At 69.4% G+C, this 22,507-nt stretch overlaps 2 protein-coding genes across 3 annotated transcripts; one reads left to right on the top strand and one right to left on the bottom strand.

The window, feature by feature from the left end:
* The first annotated feature begins 1,133 nt into the window (after nucleotides 1–1,133).
* On the top strand, nucleotides 1,134–6,263 carry HK3 (hexokinase 3). 2 transcript variants are annotated; one of them, XM_072872081.1, is made up of 18 exons: nucleotides 1,134–1,266; nucleotides 1,344–1,506; nucleotides 1,830–1,978; nucleotides 2,138–2,257; nucleotides 2,375–2,470; nucleotides 2,555–2,654; nucleotides 2,736–2,919; nucleotides 3,089–3,244; nucleotides 3,360–3,593; nucleotides 3,681–3,985; nucleotides 4,063–4,202; nucleotides 4,348–4,467; nucleotides 4,556–4,651; nucleotides 4,775–4,874; nucleotides 5,002–5,185; nucleotides 5,270–5,425; nucleotides 5,605–5,838; nucleotides 5,956–6,263. In XM_072872081.1, the coding sequence occupies exons 2-18, from the start codon at nucleotides 1,383–1,385 to the stop codon at nucleotides 6,116–6,118; spliced, it is 2,661 nt and encodes an 886-aa protein (XP_072728182.1). In that variant the 5' UTR covers nucleotides 1,134–1,266; nucleotides 1,344–1,382; the 3' UTR covers nucleotides 6,119–6,263. The 2 variants fall into 2 exon arrangements, with proteins under 2 accessions (XP_072728182.1, XP_072728181.1); XM_072872080.1 differs by having other exon boundaries at nucleotides 1,218–1,506.
* Nucleotides 6,246–19,705, bottom strand: UNC5A (unc-5 netrin receptor A). Its single transcript, XM_072872079.1, has 16 exons — nucleotides 19,582–19,705; nucleotides 11,072–11,293; nucleotides 10,787–10,930; nucleotides 10,608–10,711; nucleotides 10,302–10,482; nucleotides 10,020–10,187; nucleotides 9,668–9,832; nucleotides 9,394–9,582; nucleotides 8,555–8,854; nucleotides 8,373–8,460; nucleotides 8,120–8,288; nucleotides 7,799–8,032; nucleotides 7,532–7,681; nucleotides 7,282–7,446; nucleotides 7,025–7,203; nucleotides 6,246–6,807 (listed from the first exon to the last, which is right to left on the bottom strand). The coding sequence occupies exons 1-16, from the start codon at nucleotides 19,703–19,705 to the stop codon at nucleotides 6,642–6,644; spliced, it is 2,748 nt and encodes a 915-aa protein (XP_072728180.1). The 3' UTR covers nucleotides 6,246–6,641.
* Between the last annotated feature and the right edge of the window lie 2,802 nt (nucleotides 19,706–22,507).

Genomic DNA, 22,507 nt, shown 5'->3' with positions numbered 1-22,507 from the left:
AGCCCCGGGCTGCAGAGACCGGCGGAGCCGCCACCGCGGTGTCCCCATGTCCTTGGTGTCCTCCCTGTCCGCCAGGCAGCTCGACTGTCAGCCTGGTCCCTGTGGCAGGGAGGCCCCTGCCTGCTCCAGCCGCCCGCGGCTTGCAGGGCAGGACGGAGCCCCGGGCTGGGCCGTGGGGGTCCCCCACTCCCCGGGAGCATCCCCGCCCTGCCGCGGAGCCCCTCACCGGGAACGGGGGGTGGGCTCATCACTTTCCTGCTTAATTAATGGCACGAGCTGACGCAGAGCTAATCGAAACCCGGACCTAAATTTAACAGCGCTAATAGGAAACGCGGGCCACGCTGCGCTGCCCGGCCCGGGGCCGCGGGGAGCGGGGAGCGGCCCCTCCCGCGGGGGCGCCCCGGGGCGGCGGGCGCGGGGCCGCCCATTGGCCACGGCGGGGCCAGCGGCGCGGCGGGCCGGCCAATGGCGGGGCGGGGCGCCCGCGGGCGCCGCTTCTGTTGCCGGGGCAACGGCAGCGGCGTTAGCAACGGTCCCCCCCGCCGCCGCCACCGGCCCCGCCGCCGCCGGGCCCGCAGCCATGGCCAGCCCCGAGCGCCGCGGGGCCCCGCCCCAGCCCGGCCAGCACGGCAGGGCGGCGAGGGCCTCCCGGGAGCAGAGCCCCGCCGCCCCCAGCCCGGACGCCCTACCCCGGCGGGGCTTGGGCCCGGAGGACCGGGGCCGCCCGGCCCTGAACCGGTGAGGGGCTCCGGCCCGGCGGCGGCCGAGCGAAGTCAGGCGTGGGGAGGCCGCGGTGGGGGCCGGGGCCGAGCGGGCTCCCCCCGCCCCCCGGCGGCTGCACCTCCGTGGGCAGGGGAGAGACCAGCCTCCGGCCTCTTGCAGGTGGAGGGGAGACGCGGGCAGGGCGAGGCAGGGGCAGCCCCCTTCTCCCGCAGCCCCCGAGGACGGCCCCGGCACCATCGCCGTCGTGGGGCACAGCTGCCCCCTCTACCCCCGGCTGCTGGGTCGCGATTGCAGTGGAAGGACATTGCAAAGTGACGATGCTGCTGGGACTGCGGCCCCGTGGAGCAGGGACGCAGAGGGGAGGTGGGAGGCAGAGCCGGGGACGGGCCCCCCCAGCCCCGCTCGTGTGCTTGGGCGTGGGCAGGCGTGTGTCCTGTCCTCCTGTGGGCCAGGACTCAGCGGGTGACATGCCGCCTCCCTCCACGCAGGTCCCCCGTGAGCCATCAGCTGGGCCACTGGAATAATGGTCCCGCCTGCACACCAGTAAGGCACATCCCTGCCCCGCACCCAGCAAGAGGCATCCCCTGCCCTTTAGGCCTGCCCTGATGAGCTGTCCCCAGGTACAACGAGCCCTGGTGGCGCTCACCATCCCGCTGGAGATGCTGCAGGCGGTGAAGGGCCGCATGCTGCAGGCCATGCGCAAGGGCCTGAGCCGCCAGACGCATGCACAGGCCAATGTGCGGATGCTGCCCACCTACATCTGCTCCATGCCCGATGGCACCGGTAAGACAGCCCATCCTGGCGATGGGCTGCTCTGCTACCTGCAGCCCCGCACACCTTGCTGGACATGGCCCTGGGGGTGCCGGGGAGGGGTGCACCAGTCTCCAGCCAGTTATGGGGTCCATAAGCTGCCGTTGCGCTGCCTGTGCCAGTCCCCAGTGCAGGGGCAGAGGCCAGGAGCTGGCTCCCTTGGCCCCTGCGGTGATCTCAGGCTCTCAGGAGTCTCCCCCATGGGTGAGACTGTCCCTGGGACAGGGTAAGGAGCAGATTTGGGGGATCTGCCACAGAGCAGGTCTCTGCCTGACACCACCTCTGCTCCCCTGTAGAGAAGGGCGACTTGCTGGTGGTGGAGCTGTGCCAGAGCCATGTCCGGACCCTGTGGGTGACCCTCCTGGGCGATGGGAACCAGAGCCCCCAAGTGATGTACAAGATCTTCAACATGCCAGGGGACATCACGCAGGGCAAGGGAGAAGCGGTATGAGGAGGCCGTGGCAGAGGGTGGCTGGTGCTGGGCTGCCCAGCACCACAGAGGCTTGGCAGGGCTCCAGGCTGGTGCTGGGGCTCTGGGCTGCCTCCTGCAGCCTGGGTGCTGGGTAAGGAGGAGCAGCCAGTCACCCTGGCCTTGCCTTTGCAGCTCTTTGACTTCATTGCACAATGCGTGCGCCAGTTCCTGGCTGGCATCAGCAGCCCCCAGCACCGCCTCCCCTTGGGCTTTGTCTTCCCCTTCAGCTGCAGGCAGACGCAGCTGGACAAGGTGAGCAGAACAACCCTGCCCCGTGGCCACAGCCGCCTCCTCCCCAGCACGTCATCAGCGGGGAGCAGAGCTGGTCTGGTGACGGAGGCCAGCGGCTCAGCCACATGCTCTCCACAGGCCGAACTCATCTCCTGGTCCAAGGGCTTCAGCTGCAGTGACGTGGAGGGGAAGGATGTTGTGCAGCTGCTGCAGTCGGCCATCAACAAGCAGGAGGTGGGGAGCTGTGGGGTGGGGGGGCCTGGCTGGGACCTGACCCCGTGGAGGGGCTGACGATGCTCTCGCTTTGCCCCCGGCCAGCTCTACCACGTGGACGTCGTTGCCCTGATGAATGACACTGTGGGCACCATGATGACTTGCAGCATGGGGGGGACACCCTGTGAGGTCGCCTTGGTCGTGGGTGAGCAGTGGGCACCCTGTGTGCCAGGGTGGTGGGAGCTGGGGGGGCTGTGCTGGCGCTCACCCCCATTGCTCCCTGCAGACACGGGCACCAACAGCTGCTTCATGGCCGAAGCACAGGAGGTGGAGATGGCGGAAGAGACCAGTGGGTGGATGTGTGTCAACACCGAGTGGGGCTGCTTTGGGGACGATGGCACTCTGAGCGACATCCTGACCCCCTATGACCAGCGTGTGGACCAGGAATCCTCCAACCCTGGGGAGAAGAGGTGCTCCCACCCCCAGCAAGGGCAGGGTCCCTGGGGCTCCACGTCTATCCCTGAGCATGCCAGGCCCCACCAACAGGAGCACATGGCCCCCTGCAACACTCCTGGGTGCTCTCAAAGGGCTGAGGGGTGCTGGGGGAGGATGACTGACCCCTGCTTGGGCTACACGCAGGTTTGAGAAGCTGGTGGGCAGCCTGTACCTGGGGGAGATCGTCCGGCACGCACTGACCACCCTGGCTGCAGAGAAAGTGCTCTTCATTGGGAGCAGCGTCGCTGTCCTGAGGACCAAGGATGTGCTCAAGACCCAGCAGGTCCTGGAGATCATTGAGTGAGTGTCTGGGGACGAAGAGCTGCCATGGGTGGGAGGAGGGGGGGGTGACAGGTGGGTGCCCTCGGCCGCAAGCCAGTGGCCCTGTAAGCCAGCACTGTGCTCTCCCTTGCAGCAACGAGGAAGGCATGGCCAAGGCGAGGAGTGCTCTGGAGGCTCTGGGGCTGCAGCCGAGTGAGCGGGATTGCTGCCGGGTGCAGCAGATCTGCCGGGCAGTGGTGAGCCGTGCCGCCACACTCTGTGCTGCTGGGCTGGCTGCCATCCTCAGCCACATGTGCCAGAGCCGGGAGCTGGAGCGGTTGGTGGTCAACGTGGGGGTGGACGGTGAATTGTACCGGGGCTACACCAGGTGAGGAGGGACATGGCTCCTGGTGGGGTCCCACCCCAGCGGGATGCCTCACGCCCCGCCCTCACCATCTCCTTCTTCCTCCGGCAGGTTCAGGGAGATCCTGCAGAGCGTGACAGGGCTGCTGGCCCCCGAGTGCACGGCCACTCTCCTGCCCTCGGTGGATGGGACAGGGCGGGGGGCGGCCATGGTGACAGCGGTGGCTTTGCGCCTGGCGACCCAGCGCCGCGAGGTGGACCAGCTGCTGGCCCCGCTGCGGCTCAGCCGCACCGACCTGGAGCGCGTCCAGGTGCTGATGAGGCAGGAGATGGAGCTGGGGCTGGGCCGGGAGAGCAATGCCAACGCCTCCGTCCGCATGCTGCCCACCTACGTCCGCGGCACGCCTGATGGCACCGGTGAGGGCTGGGGGCCTGGGGAAGGGGGTGCCAGGGAGGCCGTGTCCCTGCTGATGCCCTGTGCTGGCTCCCTGCAGAGCGAGGTGAATTCCTGGCATTGGACCTGGGGGGGACCAATTTCCGGGTGCTGGTGGTGCGCATCGCGCAGGATGGCATCCGCATGGCCAGCGAGATCTACGTCATCCCGACCGCCGTCATGCAGGGCACCGGCGAGGCGGTGAGGCTGAGGCCCTGTGGCTGAGGGATGGGGTGAGGGGTGGGAATTACCTCTCCCCTCGCCGCACACGGGCCCAGGAGGGGGCTGCGAGACCCCCACAGCATCTCCCCAGCTTGGCCCCTGAGACCGTGGCCTCTCTCTGCAGCTCTTCAACCACATCATCGAGTGCATCATGGACTTCCAGCTGAAGCAGGACCTGATGGAGCAAGTCCTGCCGCTCGGCTTCACCTTCTCCTTCCCTTGCCAGCAGCTGGGCCTGGATAAGGTGAGGGGGTGGCTCGGGCCCCAGGGAGGTGGGAAGGGCCCCTGGGTACGAGGCAGCTGCCCGGCCCCTGCTCCTGCCTCTCTTGCAGGCAGTGCTGCTGAGCTGGACCAAGGGCTTCAGCGCCTCGGGCTGCGTGGGGCAGGACGTGGTCCAGCTGCTGCGGGAAGCTGCCCAGCGCAAACAGGTAGGGAAGGAGTAGGGGCCCGTCCCCTGTCCCCGGGGTGCCACTCTGCACCCAGGCGGTGCCAGCCCCAGGAGCCAACTGGGTGCCACTAAGCCACTTGTGTCCCTGTCTCTGGTTCGGCAGCACTTAGGGCTGAAGGTGGTGGCCGTGGTCAATGACACGGTGGGAACCATGATGTCCTGTGGCTATGATGACCCCAAATGTGAAATCGGCCTCATCGTGGGTGAGGAGCACCTCTGCACCCAGGGGCTGTCCCATCCCCTCACCACCAGCCCACCCGGCCTGGCCACGGGGTGCCAGGCAGCTCTGCCAGGGCCGTGGTGGGGGTGACACCAGCGTGGGGCCTGCAGGGACAGGGACCAATGCCTGCTACATGGAGGAGATGCAGAATGTGGGCACCGTGGAGGGGGAGCAGGGCCGCATGTGCATCAACATGGAGTGGGGGGCCTTCGGGGACAACGGCTGCCTGGACGACATCTTCACCAACTTCGACCGGCTGGTGGATGAGAAAACGATCAACGCGGGCAAGCAGAGGTGGGCGAGGGCCCTGGGGTGGGGAGGGGGCTGGGCGGGGGTGGCTGCACCTGGCTAAGGCTGCCAAGCCTGTGCCCGGGGCAGGTTCGAGAAGCTGATCAGCGGCATGTACCTGGGCGAGATCGTGCGCCACATCCTATTGGCGCTGGTGGAGAAACAGCTCCTGTTCCGCGGCAAGCCCTGCCCCAAGCTCCAGACCAGGGACATCTTCCAGACCAAATTCCTCTCCACCATCGAGAGGTGAGTGCTGGGCTCCGGTGGGTTCCCTTAGCCCAGGGTGGGGGCTGTGAAGCCAGAGCCCCAGGAGCGGGGCCATGCTACACTGATGGGGTGCATGCAGGGTGATGCCACCTCCAGCCCGTGGGATGGGGGACGGTGATGGGGTCGGCGGTGCTAACGGTGCCCTTGGTCCGGGGCAGCGATAAGCTGGCCCTGCGGCAGGTACGGGCCATCCTGCAGGACCTGGAGCTCCAGGCCAGCTTTGAGGACAGCGTGCTGGTGCGGGAGGTGTGCCAGACCGTGTCCCTGCGGGCGGCCCAGCTCTGCGCCGCCGGCCTGGCCGCTGTGGTGGAGAAGATGCGGGAGAACCGGGGCCTGGCTCGGCTGGCCGTCACCGTGGGCGTGGACGGCACCTTGTACAAGATGCACCCGCAGTGAGTGGGGCCGGGGGTAGCAGGGGGACCCATGCGCTACAGCAGGGGTCCGGGGGAGCCATGGGGTGCCCGGGATGGGGGGTACCAGCCCTCACCCTCCTCTCCTGTTCCTCCCAGCTTCTCCCAGCACCTCCAGCAGATGCTGCAGGACCTGGCGCCCAACTGCACTGTCACCTTCCTGCGGTCAGAGGACGGCTCAGGGAAAGGGGCCGCGCTCGTGGCGGCCGTGGCCTGCCGTGGGGCCGAGCCCTGGGGACAGCCACCACCATCACCCCAATAAAAAGCTTTCCTCCGCACCTCTGACTCCTGGGGGGGACACCGTGTGGGGGGCAGCGCACGGCCGGGCACAGCCCCACGTAGCAATATATATCGAATTTATTTACATTCACGTCCGGCAGACCCCCCGCCCGCGGCACCGCTATGTACATAAGGCCAAGTGTAAATACTTGAATGCACTTAATACAGAATTAAAAAAACGGTCTTTACACAACACGGCACGGGGCCCGGGGCCGCCTGGCCCCACACGCAGACAGCACGACGGCACCGCACGCACGACGCACACCCAGCACCCCCCAGGCCCCCCGCCACGGGGCTGTGGGTCCCCTGGGGCTGGGCTGAGCCCCGCCGCCACAGTGCTGGGGAGCCCAGCCGCTGTGGGTCATGGGCATCCCTTTCTCGCAAGGGGGCCGGGCAGTGGGGCTGTGGGGCAGCGGGGGCCCAGGGGCCGGCCAGGGCCCCCCCCCGCCCCATGGCAGCAGTCCCCCGGGAGTGGGGTTGGGGGTTGGGTCCCCCCTTAGCCACGCTCAGCACTCGGCCTCGGAGACGGCGAAGAGGGCACCATCCTGCTTGCCCACCTCGGCCACGGCGGCGGCCAGCTGCGAGAGGTTGCCGTTGGGGAAGTGCCGCGCTTCCCACAGGTTGAGTATCATGGCCGTGGGGCTGGACTTCGAGGCGAAGAAGCTGAGATGGCTGGAGGCGGGGACAGAGGGACCATGTCAGGGCACAGGGATGGCTCCACACCCTGGGACCAGCCCCGTGCTGGCCTCATCTTGGGCACCATCCCGCTCCCAGGGTCCCACAGCATTCCAGCATCCATCCATAGGTGCAGGATGAGGCCAGAAGCCCCCGTCCCCATCCACCGTGCCACCCTGTCCCCGTCCCCAGCGCTGTCCCCATCTCAGGCCACCTGTCAAGGTTGAGCTTCTGGGCCAGCGTCCTCCAGTCGGCTCCCCGGGTGCCCGGTGGGTCCAGGCTGCTGATGATCTTCTGGCGGATGAGGAAAGGGATCTTGAAGGCACTGGGGCCCACCAGGGCCGGGGCGCCCACCTCGCTGTCGGGGACCAGCCAGTCCGAAAACCTCGTGTCCTAGGGGAGAGCACCGGGGGGGGGGGATGTGAGCCCATGCTGGGGTCACCCCTGGGATCCCCCCGGCCCTGCCCTCACCTTGGCGATGTTGAAGTTGACGGTGAAGCTCTGCCCGTCGCCCTCCACCTGCCAGACCCAGATCTTGCAGGCCAGCTCGCACGTGCTGGGGCTCAGGCGCTCCAGGGTGAAGGTGCAGTGCAGGAAGGGCTGCAGCCCACTCCAGATGTGGTAGAAGGGGATCTCCTGCAGCGGGGTGATGGGTGTGGGGGGGTCAGGGTGGCAGGGACACCCCCCCATCCCCACCCCACCCACTGGCGGGGCTCCTTACCTGGTAGCTGGCAAGGAGCTTGCTCTTCCAGAGGGAGCTGGGCATGTCGTGGATGGAGAGGCGCAGGTTGTGGTAGCTGTCCTTGAAGTGCAGCACCCGGGGGGCTCCGATCAGCTGCCCCCCCAGCTGCTTCTCCAGCTGGATCACCTCCTGCCAGCACAGGCAGCGGTCGGGCAGGAGCTGCTGCACCCCGGGAGCCCAGCCCTGCCTGCGTGGCCCTCACCCCGAGCCGGGATGGGGGGGTGTTGCATGGGGACCACCCGGTACCTTGAGGACATCCTGGGTGTCGCTGAGGCAGTAGACGCGGATGTTGTACTCGAGCGAGGGGCAGGCGGCCGGTGCGAACAGGACCAGCTTGAGGCGCTTGGAGGCCGCCATGCTGAGGGACTCCCCGACCAGGGCGAAGCGTCCCAGCTGCTCCGTGAAGATGTAGCAAGCCTGCGCTTCCAGCTGGCAGTAATAGAGCTCCGTGCACGGCTCGGCGCCCAGCTGCAGCACGTCCTGCGACACCCAGGCAGAGATGCAGCCTGGACACGGCCGTGTCCCCCCCCACCCCCGACCCCCGCGAGCCCCACAGCGGGCGCTCACCTCCCAGGTGCCCTCGCACGACTGCTTCTTCAGCCGGATGCTCCAGTTCTCAGCACTGGCCTCCACGCAGTGGCCCATGGCCAGGATGGCGGGGCGGGTGAGGAGGACCCCAGGGGGGCCACAGCTGACGATGGGGCTCAGCAGCGTCTGGCAGCCGGCCAGGGGCAGCCTGGGGCAGCGGTGGAGGCAGCTGAGCAGAGCCAGCCCCCCCCCAGCAGCCCCGTGCCCCAGCAGCCCCGGCCACGGCACCTACCTCACCTCCTCCTGCTTGTGCAGGGTCAGGTAGACCTCGTAGATCTTCCCCCGTGGGATGGCATCGGGTGGGATGAGCAGGCTGATCCCTGCGTGGGGGGGTGCAGGTGTGGGGGGGTGAGCCCCATGGGGACCTGCCCACACCGGGCAATGCTCCCGCACCCCGCGCCCACTCCGCTGTACCTGTGTTGGGGATCATGAGCCGCCCCCCCAGGAAGTTGAAGGTGCCATAGGCCATGTTGGTGGTGCCACGGGGCAGGGAGCGGAAGTAGCTCTGGGTGGAGAGCCGGGCCACGAAGTCGGCGCCCTCGGCGGCGGGCGAGCTGTGGTGCAGCGTGTGCCGCCCAGCACCCAGCGGGCTCAGCAGGTGCCCGTTGGGCAGCTGGAGCTTGGCGGGGCCGTCCTGGCGCGGGCAGAGCGAGCCCTGGTAGGTCATGGTGGCGGTGCTGAGGTCGGGCTGGATGGTGAGCAGGCTGGGGTTGTCTGCGGCACAGAGCAGGGGGCTGTGGCGCCGGGGCACGGCAGGGATGGGAGGGTCCCCGCTGGCAACGTGGCGGCACAGCTGGCCCCGGGGGACATGGGGCACACAGCACTTGCCCCATAGTAAGGACGCTGTGGGGCACAGCCACCCCTGGGGGTCCAAAGGGCATTGGGCCTCTGCCCCACGGCACAGACCGTTGAGACACAGTCACCCGTGGGGTCTCCAGAGCACACAGCACCAACCCAGGGCAGCGGCACTATAGGAACCAGGGACTCTATAGCACACAGAGCCCCTGCCCACAGCCAAGGACCCTATGGGACACAAAGCACTGGCCCCACGGTCAGGGACCCTTTAAGATACAGTGTCCCTGTCCCTAGCTCAGGGATCCCGTAGGGCACAGAGCCCCAACTCAAGACCAGGGACCCCACAGGGCACACAGTCCCTGCCCAGGGTCCCCCCAGGAGCATGGCCACCCCTAGGTCCCGAGGGACACCGTGTCCCAGCATAACTGCACAGCCCCATCCCCGAAGCCCTTGCTCACCAGCCTTGCTGGGCTTGATGCTGACGGGCTGGAAGCCAGCGGTGAGGATGGAGGAGTCGGCCACATCGGCGTCCAGGCCCCCCTTCTTGCGGCAGTACACCAGCACCCCCACCAGCAGCAGCAGCACCAGGCACACAGCCACGGCCACCAGCCCCACGTACAGCGCCACGTCCTCTGCACCGGGGGCGGCTGCGCGGGGCAGGGCGTCAGCACCCACGGGCATCCCCCGTGCACCCATCCCGGGGGGCACCCCCGCCGTCCCCTCCACGCTCACCGTGGCTGCAGAACTCAGAGGTGCAGTTGCGGGTGTCCAGCTCGGGGCCGTGGCAATCCCGGCCCCCGTTGCGCGGTGCTGGCTCCGAGCACTCCCGGCTCCGCCAGTGGGTGCACTCGGCCCCACACACAGACCACTTGCTCCACTCCGACCAGGCGCCGTCCACTGTGGGCACAGCTGGGGGTCAGCGCCCTGCTGCCATCCCCCTCCCCTGCCCCGGGGCCGGCAGAGACAGACACATGGGGGGTGAGAGGACAAGACGCCTGGGGTGACAGTGACTACGATGGGTGCAGCGGGGAGTGCAGCAGCGGCACGGTGGGGGCGGCGGCGGTGCCCCGGGCAGGGCGGGTACCTGGGCAGAGGGTGGTGCAGGCAGTTTTCTGCACATTTTGGCCTTCACAGAAAGCCCCCCCGTTGAGGGGCGTGGGGTTGGTGCAGGTCCGGCTCCGCTTCTGCCAGCCCCGTCCACAGCTGGTGCTGCAGCCCGACCACTGTGTCCACGTCGACCAGCCGCCGTTCACTGGGTGGAGAGGGTCCCATCAGCACCTCACCGGGAGGGGGGATGCGGGGAGGGACAGGACGGGGAGGGCGACACCAGGGCGGCATGGCGGGGACAGGCGCGGTGGAGCCGTACCGTAGACGGTGATGGCGGCAGAGGCGCTGCGGCGACGGGCCACGATGTTTTTGGCCACGCAGGTGTAGTTGGCGGTGTCGGCCAGGCGAGCCTGCCGCAGCACCAGGCTGTGCTCCGGCGTCACATAGACATTGGCGTCCAGCGCCGGGTCCACCAGCTCCTCATTGCGCAGCCACTCCACCTGCGGGGCACGGAGATGTCATCGGATGCCCGGCTGGGCCACCCCCTCGGGGAGCACCCACGGCATCCCCACGGGCAAGGGGCACCCCCAGCCGCATCCTGACCTGCCGGACTGCGGGAGCTCACCTCGGCAGGGGGGATGCCCTCAGGAGGGCGGCATGGCAGCACAATGCCCTGCTCGATGGAGACCTCCCTGCCTGTCGGCTCCTGCTCGAAGTTCTTGCGCAGATCTGGGGAGGCGCAGGGGTGACGGAGGGGCCGGAGGCAGCGCCCCGCACCCCATCCAGGCACCCGCAAACACTCACAGGCGATGCGCACGAAGGCTTTCTGGCTCTTGGTGGTGCCGGAGGAGCTCCAGGCCACACACTGGCACCAGTACTCCTCCAGCCCAAAGATCTTCTCCACTTGCTGGCGGGTGACCTCAATGCGCACCTCCATCATTGGCAGCCCTGCCACCGGCAGGCGCCATGTCAGCACCAGCATGCTGGGAGCGGTCCCCGCGGCCCCAGCCCCATGCAACCCCCCGCCAAGAGCAGTGCACGTGGCTCCCAGCGACCAGGGCTGGTGCCGTCCCTCCCGCTGGCGCTCACCAGTGCCACGGTCGGTGCTGTGCTGCGTGATGTGGTCACCCTGGTGCACCCACTCGCCGTTGCACTTGAAGTAGATCTGGGTGGCAGGGGTGGCGCGGCAGGCCAGGCTCACCGCCTTGTTCTTCACGATGTAGACATCCTCCGGCTCCAGCTGGAAGTGCGGCAGCAGGTCTGGGGACGCACCGGACACCGGGTTGGCCACGGTCGCGCTTTGCTGAGCACCTGTGGGAAGATGGGGGATCGGCCACCGCCAGTGTGCCTGGGCTGGGTGATCGCCCGTCCCGGCGTGGCCCCGTGCCAGTGGCCCCATGCCCTGCCACCGTCCCCCACCACCGGCGATGCGGCAGCCCCCTCCCGGCCCCGCCATCCATCAGGGAGAGCAGCAGCGCGGTGGCTGCGCCCACTGAACCCGTGCCGATCCCTCATGTACGCACTTAGCGCTAATGAAAAGGAAATGTAGTGTGACCAACAAGGGACATCGCTCACGCCTCCCGGGGCGCCCGCCGCCCCCCCCTCCCCAGCATGCTGTGAGGCGCTGGCCAAGGGCCGCATCCTGCCCCGCCGTGCCCTGGGGTGGCACAGGGATGCAGGGCAGGCGGTGGGGTGTTCATCCCATGCCTGGTGACACGGCAGGGTGACACAGTGGTGCGCCCTGTCCTGTGCTGCTGGCACCCACCTTGGAGTGGGCACAGGCATGGCATACAGGGGCTGGCTGTCCCCAGCGTCCCCAGGGCAGCGAGGGCAGCTCAGGGTTGCACACACGTCTCTTGGGGGGTCAGGCATCCCCCAGCTTTGCTTGGGGGCTGCGGGTGCCATGCACCAGGGCAGGGTCCACGTGGGGACAGCAGTGCTGGGGACACAGCATGTGGCACAGTCCCATGGTGCCTGCATCCCCCAGCCCGGACGTGGCCAGGTCCCCTGCTCCCCCCACCCGCTGCGGAAAGAGTTAATAAACCAGGGCCCTAAATAAGCATTTGATTAACAAACGATAAAATAGCGATTGTGTCACTGAATGAAGCTGTAATTGCTGCTGCTAATTGGCTGGTTAGGATTTAATAAGCAATTAAATGGGATGGAATGCGCAGTAATTAAGTGCCTTCGTTTGGCAACCACCCGCCGCCCCCCACACACCCGCGGGACCCCCGTTGTTGCCTGTGCCCACCTCGGCCGCCTCCCACCTGGCACAGCCGCCTCTGTGACAGGGACAGGGACACAGGGGTCCCTTGGGCCCTGGCTGAGTCCCCCAGGGGGGCTCCGGGCCCTGATGCTCCCCTCAGCTGGATCAGGCCCCTCCGAGCCGGGGAGCGGGTGCCGAGCGAGCCCGCCGCGATGCCCGCCGGGATGGGCAAGGTGCGGCAGCTAATTTACGCGGGGAAGATAAACGGCCACCATAACGCGCCGGTTATTACCCCATCAGCACTTTTACAATGTCGCTGGCAATTAATTTAATTAAAACCCCTGTCGGGGATATACAGGCATTTCATATTTCACTGGTTTAACGACCCCCCCCAGCCGCAGCCCGGGGCCGGCCCGGGGGGTCACGGTGCGGACAGGCGCTGCGGTCCCCGGTGCGGTGCCATCCCCCGTGCCGGCTGCGGCATGGCTCGCCGCAGCACCTGCAGCTCGCACCGCCGTGCCTCCTGCTCGGGCACCCCTGGGTGCCCATGCCGCGCTGGCATGTAGGGCTCCGCGCTGTGCCGGCTGGAGGCCCGAGACGGGCAGAAAGGCAACCCAATTTATTCATGAAATACCAGGTTTGCCTCTGCACAGCACCACCGCTGCCTCCCAGCCAGGTGGCTGCAGCAGGCACGCCGGGTGAAGCGGGGGAGCGGTGCTGTGGGGACCGGCCTTTTAATCACACGTGAAATGAGTACAGCGGTCGCCGAGCTGTGTGTCTGTCCATCACGGCCGAGCGGAGGGGCATGGGAAGCCGGGGCCAGCAGCGATGGGCACGGGGAGGCAGGATGGGCATGGAGCCCCCCCAGCTGCCCACCCAGCCAGGGTGTGGGGTGCCTTGTGGGCAGGGTGGGAACACGGGCAGCGAAGGAAGGTGGGGATGTGCAGCGAGCGGCAGAGCTGGGGGGCTCCCAGGCACCCTGCAGAGCCCCCGGGTGGGATGCTGTCCTGCTGCTTGGCACCACGCTGGGCACCGGCGGGGCTCTGCGCTGTGGTGCGGTCATGGACAAAGACATGCGGCATGGGCAGGAGGCCTGAGCTGGTCTGGAGCCCCGGCGAGGGAGTGGAGGGGCTGCGGTGTGGGTGCCTCATGCACCGTGGGCACCCCATGCACAACGGGCACCCAATGCACCGTGGGCGCCCCGTGCACCCCGCGGCCGTCCAATGCACCGCAAGCACCCCACGCAGCACGGCTATCCCCTACGCCACAGGTATCTCACGCACCGTGGGTGCCCCATACCCTGCAGGCACCCCCTGCACCCTCCCCCTGCAGACACCCCCATGCACCGTGGGCCTCCCACAGGCCACAGACACCCTACACAGCGTGGGCACCCCCAGTCCGTGGGCACGGGTGCAGCGTGGGCGCCCCGTGGGCAGCGGCTCCGGCGGCTCCCGCACCGCGTCGGCCTCGCCGCTCACCTGCCGCTGCGTTGCCATGGAAACAGGCGAGATGCTTATGTCACCTTGGCAATGGGAACCGGGGAACTTCGGCGGGGATGGGGGACGGGGACCGGGGGGGACGGGGACGGTGGGGCGTGGGGTCCCGGTTGTCCCCGGGACCCCCCCCCTACTGTGGCAGGGGCACGGCCCCGGTCAGCCGCTGTCTTGGCAGCCAAAGGGGTAATCGGGAGCGCGGTTTGCTACCAGCGCCGATAAATCACGGCCAGTAAAGCCAGTGCATTAAGCGGGGCTTTATTATCAATTATCCCCCGCCCACACGGGCTATCGAGCGTGCCGGCAGGCCTGGTGAAGGGGCAGGGTGCTGGGGGCTGGGCCGGGGAGCAGGGCTGCGGCACCCACTCGGGGTGCAGAGGGGATGGGGACACACCGCTACGGGCTCTGAGCACCCGCCTTCACCCCAGCACCACAGGACCCCCCTGCTCCCGGCTCCCTCCCCACGCACAGAGCCCCCCCTGCTCCCTGTGCCCCCCAGCTGCTGCCACCCTGGGTGGCCACATGGCCCCTCACCATAGTGCCTGGCCCAGGTGTACTGGTGTTACTGGGCAGGGAGAGACTGCAGGAAGCTTCACTGCCCAGCGTGGGGGGGCACTGCCAGGACCCACCACATGCCAGCGGGTGCCCCCCCAGCCTGGTCCCTCTGGTCTTCAAGGGGCTGATCCTGCACCGGTGCCGGTGCCACGCTCCCCGGCGGTGCCGAGAGCAGCACACCGGGCGCCTCGGTTCCTGCCGCGGGGAGACGCTGGGAAGGTCAGCGTGTTCTTGGCGAGGAGAGGCTGCCCGCCGGCGGCTGCGGCAGCACCGGCACCGGCACCGGCACGCCGGTGTGCGCCCGCCCGGCAGAGCTGCCCCGGGAGGGAGCAGGCAGCTGCCTGCAGCGGGAGAGCGCTCCGATGGCACGGGTCTGCCCCGAACACTGCTGCCCAGCCCGGCCCAGTGCATCGGCTGTCCCCAGCAGGGCACCGAGCCGACCCCAGCAGCCCTCTGCCCCCGTCCCCTGCCTGCACCCCTGCCTGGCACTGGCCGCCCTGCAGTGAGGTGGGGACCTGGACGCCGGCACCTGCCCCTGCCAGCTGTGCCCCCGCTCCGGGGACCTCCCCAAATCCCCACAGGCTTTGCAGCCAGCAGATTCAATCCCAGCTGGCGCCCCATCCATCGCACCCGCGCCAGGCCTGGCACGCCATTAACATGAAAGATTTCCTCACACTTCGCCAGCGCCCGGCCTGCGCCCCAGCAGCAGGTAATTAAAGCAATAATTGCTGCTGATTGCGCCGGCCTAAACGAGGGAAGGGTGGGTGTCGGGGGAGAGCAGAGGGCAGAAGCCCAGCTGGGCCCAGGGGAGTCTGGGGGTGCCAGCCCTGCCTGCCGCCCCGCACACAGGGGTCCCTGCTGCTGGCACTTTGCTCTCCACAGGACGCAGAGGAGTGGAGCTGGCATGATTCACCGCCATCAAAAAGCTTGTCTGGAGCTTTGAGCTGGGCACCGTCCTGCTGGGAGAGGCTGGCTCCGAGCTGCGATGAGCCGGTGCTGCCCCTGGGAGAACCCAGCCAGGGGCCGCGGCATCGCCTGGCACTGCCCAGCTGCCCACGCAGGCTCCAACACTCACCTGGAGCATCTGGGCATCGGCAAACGCTCCCCCTGCACCCACCTTCCCGCCCCGTGCCTCCCCGATGGTGATGCCAGCTGGGTGCTGGTGCCAGCCCCGTCCGGGCAAGGGAGCCAGCAGGGTCAGATGCCAACACCGGGCAGCACGGCCCGGCTCCCGGCCAGTCTGGTGCGCGGCGAGCACCGGGGACAATGCGACGATGGGCACAGAGTGCCGACGCGTCCCCTGTGCTCCAATGGGCACAGTGTCCCCGGGGGCGTCCCTGCCTGCCCCAGGACCGCGTCCCCAGTTTCCCGGTGCATCCCCACGAGCTGGCCGCTGCCCTGGCCCTCCAGGCGTGTGCCCCACGTGTGCCAGCCCCACGGGCACGGGAGAGGCTGGGTGAGGGCGGCGGGGGCCGGAGGGTGCCTGTCTCCCAGCGAGCGCGTGGCAGCGTCTGGGCGCTGATTAAGCGAGCGCTCGTTATGAATGAATTAGTCAGGCGGGTTTGCATGACAATGGAGCTGCCTAATTACGGATTTGAGCTGATAACGCTCTCCCCATTACATACAATTAGCATGTGCCAGGGCGGGCAGGGCTCCCGGCGGGCTGCGCCCTCGCCCCACCCCAGCCGTGCCCAAGCCTGGCCCACGCTGCCCCGTGTCCGGGGTCTGGGGACAACGGTACCGGCAAAGGCAGCCGGGGGTGGCAGCCCCTCCCCAAAGACCACCTCTGCCTGCCTGGGGGCTACCGGCCCTGGCACCCAGTGCTGGGCACCCTTCCCCGGGCACCCACGGAGCCAGTCCCCTCTCGGCCCCATGGCACACACAGAGCCCTGTTCCCTGCCAGCCCTGGCTGTCCGCTGAGCCCCACAGCCCCCCCAGACCCAGCGTGCCCGTGGTACCCATGACAAGCTGTGCCAGTCCCTGTCAGCAGCACTGCACGGGGAGAGGGTCCCATCCTGGCCCCGACTCGGTGAGGGACCGGGGGTCTCCCCCAGCCCCAGCTGGCACTGGGATGGTGTGGGGGGGACAGGACTGGCCCAGCCCCACGTGCTGGGGCTGTCGCTGGGGTCCCGAGCCCAGGGAGCCGAGCGGCTTTCCTGGCTCTCTTTTAACTGACAGTGAAGAGCAAATGCTCCCGCTGAGCCCCAGCCCCACCGGGAGGAGTGTCAAGGTCACCCTCAGCCCCGTGTCCCTGCTGGAGTGGGGGGGGAGCCGGGGGGGGGCTGGGCAAGGCCCCTCCAGCCATGCAGTGGTCCCAGGTGCCAGGGTCCAGCCCCGCGGCCTCTCCCCCTCCCACTCGTGGGTGGTACGTGGCTGTGACGGCAGCCCCGGCATCCCGTAACCCTGTGGCAGCAAGGGCTGGCTGGAGGGAGCTGGGACCTGAGACCTCCATCCTGCGGGCAAGAGCCCCAGGCTGAGCAGGGTCTTGGGGGGCCAGGGTGAGTGGCGATCTGCCTGACACCCACCCGGGACCAGCACCCAAAGAGCAAGCAGGTGGCAGGGACAAGGGGTACTGGGCAACTGGGCCTGACTTGGGATGACGACAGGGCCCCAGTTTGCACCATCTGGAGCCAGCCCACCCCAGCCTGTCCGCAGGCAGACACACGACACATGGAGCAGCGATGGCACAGATAGCCGGAGAGGTGCTAGCACTGAGGGTGCACCCCTGGGTGCAGGGCAGGACACCGCACGGCAGGACATGCACAGTGCATGGTCCCTGTGCCACCATCCCTTGGGCACCAGCACCAGTCCTGGGGTAGCCCTGGGTGCTGCTGACCACCCAGGTAGGATGGGCGTTCAGCTGCACCCACGGCTGTGAGGTGCCCGCGGTGGCGCTGGGGGTGCCCAGCCCCTGGTGGCACTGCCAGCGCCCCGGTCCCCTCCCACAAGCACCTGCCAGGCTCCGCACGGTTTGATGTAGTGCCAGCCCTGCATGGCACTGAGCCAGAACAAACAGCCCTGGGCAGGCTGCGTCTGCCGCACGCTCGCGCTGACAGCCGGCACGGCAGCTTCCCGGCCGCCCGTTGCGCGTCAGCCCTGCCCGCTGCCCTGCCCTCCTGCCTGCCCCGCGGAGGCACCGGTGCCCAGCCAGGCACAGGTTGTGGGGCGCTGATGGGATGCAGCGACCTGGGGTGCCAGGCTGTGGGGCACCAAGTTGTGGGGTGCAGTGGTCGAGGGCTGCCCGCTGGAGCCTGAAGGTCCCCAGCAGCCCAGTGAAGCCTGCGGCACCATGTGGCTCACGCGTGGTGAGAGCAGAGCCCGTGGCCCCGGCCAGAGGAGCTGGGGCAGGTGCCTGTGTGGGTCGTGCTCACTGGGGGAAGTGCCAGCCTGGGGGCAGGAGATGCTCTGGGGCCTGGCACCGGTTGCCGCAGATGCCAGGGGGAAGAAGAAGGACCCATGGCAGCGCTGGGCCAGGGGTAGCTCTGGGGAAGGACTCTACCCCTGTGCCCTTGCCCACCCGCCAGTGCGGCAGTCGAGCTGGGCAGCCCAGCCCCTTGGATGCTCACCCCATACTGCCCCTTGCTGCTGCTCTCGCCCTTCCCTGCGGGCACCGGCAGCAGAGCAGGCAGCCCGCACCGGGGATGCTCTGCCATGGCTGCAGGCAGGGACCCATTGCCTGGATACCTGGGTTCCCCTGTCCCCAACCTGTTCCTCAGCGCCCCTGGGGAAAGGGTGCCGTGCCATGCCATGCTATGCCATGCCATGCCAGGCTGGAGCAGCACCCGGTGCGCAGAGGCCCAGCTCTGCCATGCCTGTGCTGAGCGGCGGCCGTGCAGGTGGCTGGGCTCTGTCGCGCCGCGGCCGGCTGTGAGCTGCGTGCCAAGCGAGCGGCGGGGACGAGCTCCTGCGCCGCACTGCCCCGAGCTGGCGCTGGCACCACTGGGCCCCCCCACACCGCCCACCGCAGAGCCGGCGTGGGGTGGCCTGGAGCACTCCCTGTCCCGTTGTTCCCCACCTCCATCTGTGGGTCACCACGGCCCCACGGGTGCTGTGGGGACAGCAGTGCTCCATGCCCAGCTGGGGGTCGGTACCCACAGCACCCTCCATACGGGGTCCCCCGCAGCCAAGGGGTGCCCACCCACCGCACTGGCTCTGCAGTGTCCCCCTGCAGACGGGGCCATGCTGGGAGCGCTGGGCACGGGGTCTCCGGGGTGCCCGGCCGGGAAGGACGGGTGTGGGGAGCACGGGGGCTGCAGCCCCCCTGGGTGCTCGCCGTGCCCGCCCAGCGCGCCGAGGCCAGGATCGGGGACGTCTCCGGTGGCGGTAGGAGGGTCGGTGGGCCGGGCCCCCAGGGCGCAGAGGGGGTCCCCCCCCCGGACCCCCCGCAGAGTGCACGTCCAGCCCCGCGCAGCTCCCCGCCCCCAGCCCGGTCCTTTGTCTGCAGCCGCCAATTCCAGGCTGCGGTGACACCTGCCAGCAGCCGCCAGCCCCGGGCACCCGCCGCCCGCCCGCCGCCACCCCCGGCCCGGCAGCCGGTGCCGCTCAGCCCCGGGGGTCCGGCCCAGCCCGCTCCCCGACCCGCCCGGTCCTGCCCGGGGGGGGGCAGAGCCGGGGGCAGCCGGGCTCCGGACCGTCCGCGTCTGCAGCAACACCGATGCAGCCCCGCATCCCCCCCCACGCCACGGCCACCCACGCGCACCCCCGCGGGGTAACAGCACCCCTCCAAGCTACCCCCTCTCCACGGTCCCCCGTGTCTCGGCCAGGTGATGGGGCGGCAGGGACCCCGTGCAGGGGACAGGGATGCTGTGCGTGGGGCAGAGATGCCGTGCGTGGGGCAGAGATGCCGTGCGTGGGGCAGGAACCCCATGCGCAGAGCAGGTCCGCTGCGGACACTCGTGCCCGAAGCTGGCAGGGCCCCGGGGGAGCGGAGCCGTGCCGGCAAGGCGGCGAGCGCCAGCCGCCCCAGTGCGGGCAGCGTCCGGGGGAGTGTCGGCTGGGCACGCGTGTGCGGCCATGCGTGGGCATAGGGCGGTGGGCGGCAGTGCCTGTCGTGGGGCAGGGCGCACGCCCCCTGCCCGGGAGGGCAGCCGGCACCCCGCGGACCCCCGATACCCCGCAGCCGAGCGGGGGACACCCCGCACCGGGAACAGCCCCCGGTCCCCCCCGCGCCCCGTCCCCGGGAGGGCACCCGGCTCCCCGCAGGACGCCCGCCCGCCGCCGCTCCCCGGGTGACCTTGCCCGGTGCCGGTGCCGGTGCCGGTGCGGGGGCCGGTGCCGGGTCCCCGCCGCCCCCCCCCCCCCCCCGCCCGGAGCCAGGTGCCCGCGGGGGGCGCGCGGTGACTCACCGGCGGCGGCGAGGAGGGCAGCGGCCAGCAGGGCACCGAGCGGCCCCGGCGCGGCGGCGGCGGCGGCAGCGGCGGCGGCGTCGGCGGCGGCGGGGGCCCGGCGGCGGCGCGGCCGCGCACCCATGGCGCGCCCCGCGGAGCGCTGCGCGGCGCGGCGCGGGGCGAGGGAGCAGGGCGGGCCGCGCTCCGCGGCGCCCTCAGCGGGCCATGGCGGCACCGGCCCCGCCACCGCCACCGGCCCGGCCCCGCCGCTGCTGCCGCCCGCCGCCGCGCCGCTCCGCTCCGCCCGGGCGCCGCCAATGCGGGGCGGCGAGCGCGGACCCGCCCGCGGAAGGGACGGCGCAACAGCTGGGCGCGCCCCCGCCGCCGCCCTCCGCCCCGCGTCCCGCTCCGCACCCCCGGCACCGCACCCCCCCGTCTGCCTCTCCCCTCCGCATCGCCCCCCCGGCCCGGCGCTGGGGGTCCGCGCCGTTCCCCGAGCGCGGCAGCCCCCGGCGCGGTGCCCGCGGGCTGCACCCCCCGAGCACAACCCGGTTGTCCCCCGGGGACAACCACCCCCACCCCCACCCCCGGCACGGCACCCAGCACCCCCCGCACCCCACTCTGCCCTGGGCCCCTGCTGCCTCCCTGGACCAGGTAATGCCCAGGGGTCCCCCAGCCCAGCCTGGCACCCCACGGGTCGGGGGGGACACACAACCCCAGGAGACGAGGGTCCTGCCCGCACCCTGCCCTGCACCCTCCAGCCGCCACGGCTCCCGCAGGTGAGCGCGGTGTCTTGTGCTGGGAAATGTCACCGAAGCGGGGCCACCGTCTTGGCGGGAACGTGTGCCACCTGTAGGGACCCACCTCACCACTGCGCACGGGGGTCTGGCCCCAAGGACCCCCACACTCAGCCAGGCTGGCGTCTCCCAGGGGACTTGGCTCTGCCCTGGCTGCAGGATGCGGCCCCTTCCCTCCCGCACTGCCCCTGCACACAGGGGGTGGCACAGGCGCCCGTGCCACCCAGCCAAGGTGCCCTGCAAGCAGCACTGCCATCACCAGCAGGCAGATTGCAGTGTGGGCAAGGGGCGAGGAGTGAAGAGGGGTGAGGCTGGGGTGCCCAGGGTGCTCCCCAAACCCCGTGGGAGCCAGAGCCCGCGCCAGCTGTGCCGAGCAGCCCCCTGTTCCTAGTGGCGGGGGCCAGGCAGGGGCAGGGCCGGGCAACGGCTCCCAGCGCCACGCAGCGATCGTTTAATTAGCAGCTCCAGGAACAATTAACAACTGCTCTGACGCCTTCAAGAGCTGACGAGGGTGCGAAGCCAGCGTGGCTCTCCCGGGTGGCACCAGCTGTGCTGCAGCCTCCATCTGCCCCGGTGCAGCACTGGTGGTGCTGGGCAGAGCCGAGGCCACTGCCAGCACAGCCTTGGGGCGAGGCCAGAGCCATCTCCCACCATCACCCACTGGCTGGGGACCTCCTGTGCCGATACAGTCATGCACCGGCCATGTGCTCAGGCAGGGCAGCGCATGTGGGGTCACACCCATGGGTGCCCGCTACCATCCTGCCGTGCTGCCCCAGGCAGAGCCCCGAGCCCTGGCACATCTCGCACAGGCACTGGTGGGGGCCAGCTGGCAGAGGGGACCCCTGGCCCACCCGTGGGCAGAGCCCTGGCGCGGCAATAACCACCCTCCTTCAGGCTGGCTCATTATTACTGATGGCATTTGCATGGAAACAGGATGTTTTTACTCCTCGAGGCTCCATCTGCTCCTGCTGAAGTCACCGCACCACACGTGAGCTCCCCGGGGGGCTGCCATGGGAACCGGGGCGAGCTCCCCAGCAGCACTGGGACTCCCAGCCCGGGCTCTGTGGCGGCTGGAGCCCCTGGCCAGGCACTGGGGCAGGGCAAAGGAGGGGTACCCGATGCGGATGGCACCCACGACCCTGGGGCACCCTGGACAATGCCACCCTGGGGCAGCGTGGCAGGGAGGGGGCTCAGGGCCCCCGGCGCAGCGCCAGCCCCATCTGCTCCTTGCGCCGCTCTCCCGGGACAGCTTCCAGCTCCTGCTCCTGGCGCTGTGCTGGCAGTGCCAGCAACAACACTCCCACCGCCCGGGCTCCTGCCGCACCCTGCCTGCCCCACCACCTGCCCGGGGGTGCCGGGGGTGCCCAGTCCTGCCCCGGCTTCGCCCAGTTCCCTCACCATGTGCTCGTGACACACGGTGCCATGTGGGTGCCACGCCAAGGCCGCGCAGTGTCACCCTGCGTGTCCCTCCTGTGCTGCGGGCCAGCATGGCCGGGCCGTCAGTTTGGAAGCGGCAGGGCGCGCTGATGAGTTAATAGACTCTAATTAATACAGATTGGGGAGATCACTTTCAATTCCGCTCCCTCTCCCTCTTGCCGAGGAGGAGCTGAGGGGGCGGATGAGCTGGATCCCGCTCCACAGCCACCGGAGCCCTGAGCCCCGCTGCCACAGGTGCTGTGCCAGCCTGGCCTGTGTTCATGGGGACACTGGGGACCCCTGACCACCTGCTGGGGTGACATGAGGGGCCACAGTGTGTGGAGAGCCACAGGACTCAGGGGCTTTGAGGAGGGGAGCGTGGTGCCTGGCCCGGTGCACCCAGTGCGACGTGCTCAGCACCTGGGTGTCCCACCACTGCCGCAGCCCCAGGGGGATGCCAGAACCACTGGCCCCACTGGGTCCTGTACATGGATTATTACTCAGAGTAATTAAGATGGAATTAAAAATTAATTTTCTTCTCCAGCGCGCCACGGTCGTGGCTCAGCCACGTGCTACAGCCGTTGTGCCAGGGCTTTCTCCCGAAAGAAATTGCATTGGGGTGGAGGTGGAGGCAGGGCATCACCTGGCAGGTGGCGGTACCTGGGCTCCGTGGGCTGTGGCTGCCACCTCCCTGGGGACAGTACCACACAGGCACCGCTCCCCCCTCACCA

Source organism: Ciconia boyciana, chromosome 9, assembly GCF_034638445.1.
Source record: "Ciconia boyciana chromosome 9, ASM3463844v1, whole genome shotgun sequence".
Taxonomy (NCBI): Eukaryota; Metazoa; Chordata; class Aves; order Ciconiiformes; family Ciconiidae; genus Ciconia; species Ciconia boyciana.
This window is presented reverse-complemented; position numbering and strand designations above follow the sequence as displayed.

Coding starts and splice junctions, on each gene's coding strand:
- HK3 (XM_072872080.1), top strand. CDS start 1,329: ATGAGCTGTCCCCAGGTACAACGAGCCCTGGTGGCGCTCACCATCCCG. Junction 3,245..3,359: donor CAGGTCCTGGAGATCATTGA/GTGAGTGTCTGG, acceptor TCTCCCTTGCAG/CAACGAGGAAGGCATGGCCA. Junction 5,426..5,604: donor TTCCTCTCCACCATCGAGAG/GTGAGTGCTGGG, acceptor GGTCCGGGGCAG/CGATAAGCTGGCCCTGCGGC.
- UNC5A (XM_072872079.1), bottom strand. CDS start 19,705: ATGGGTGCGCGGCCGCGCCGCCGCCGGGCCCCCGCCGCCGCCGACGCC. Junction 8,461..8,554: donor GCTCATGATCCCCAACACAG/GTACAGCGGAGT, acceptor CCCCCCACGCAG/GGATCAGCCTGCTCATCCCA. Junction 8,289..8,372: donor CACAAGCAGGAGGAGGTGAG/GTAGGTGCCGTG, acceptor CCGCTGCCCCAG/GCTGCCCCTGGCCGGCTGCC.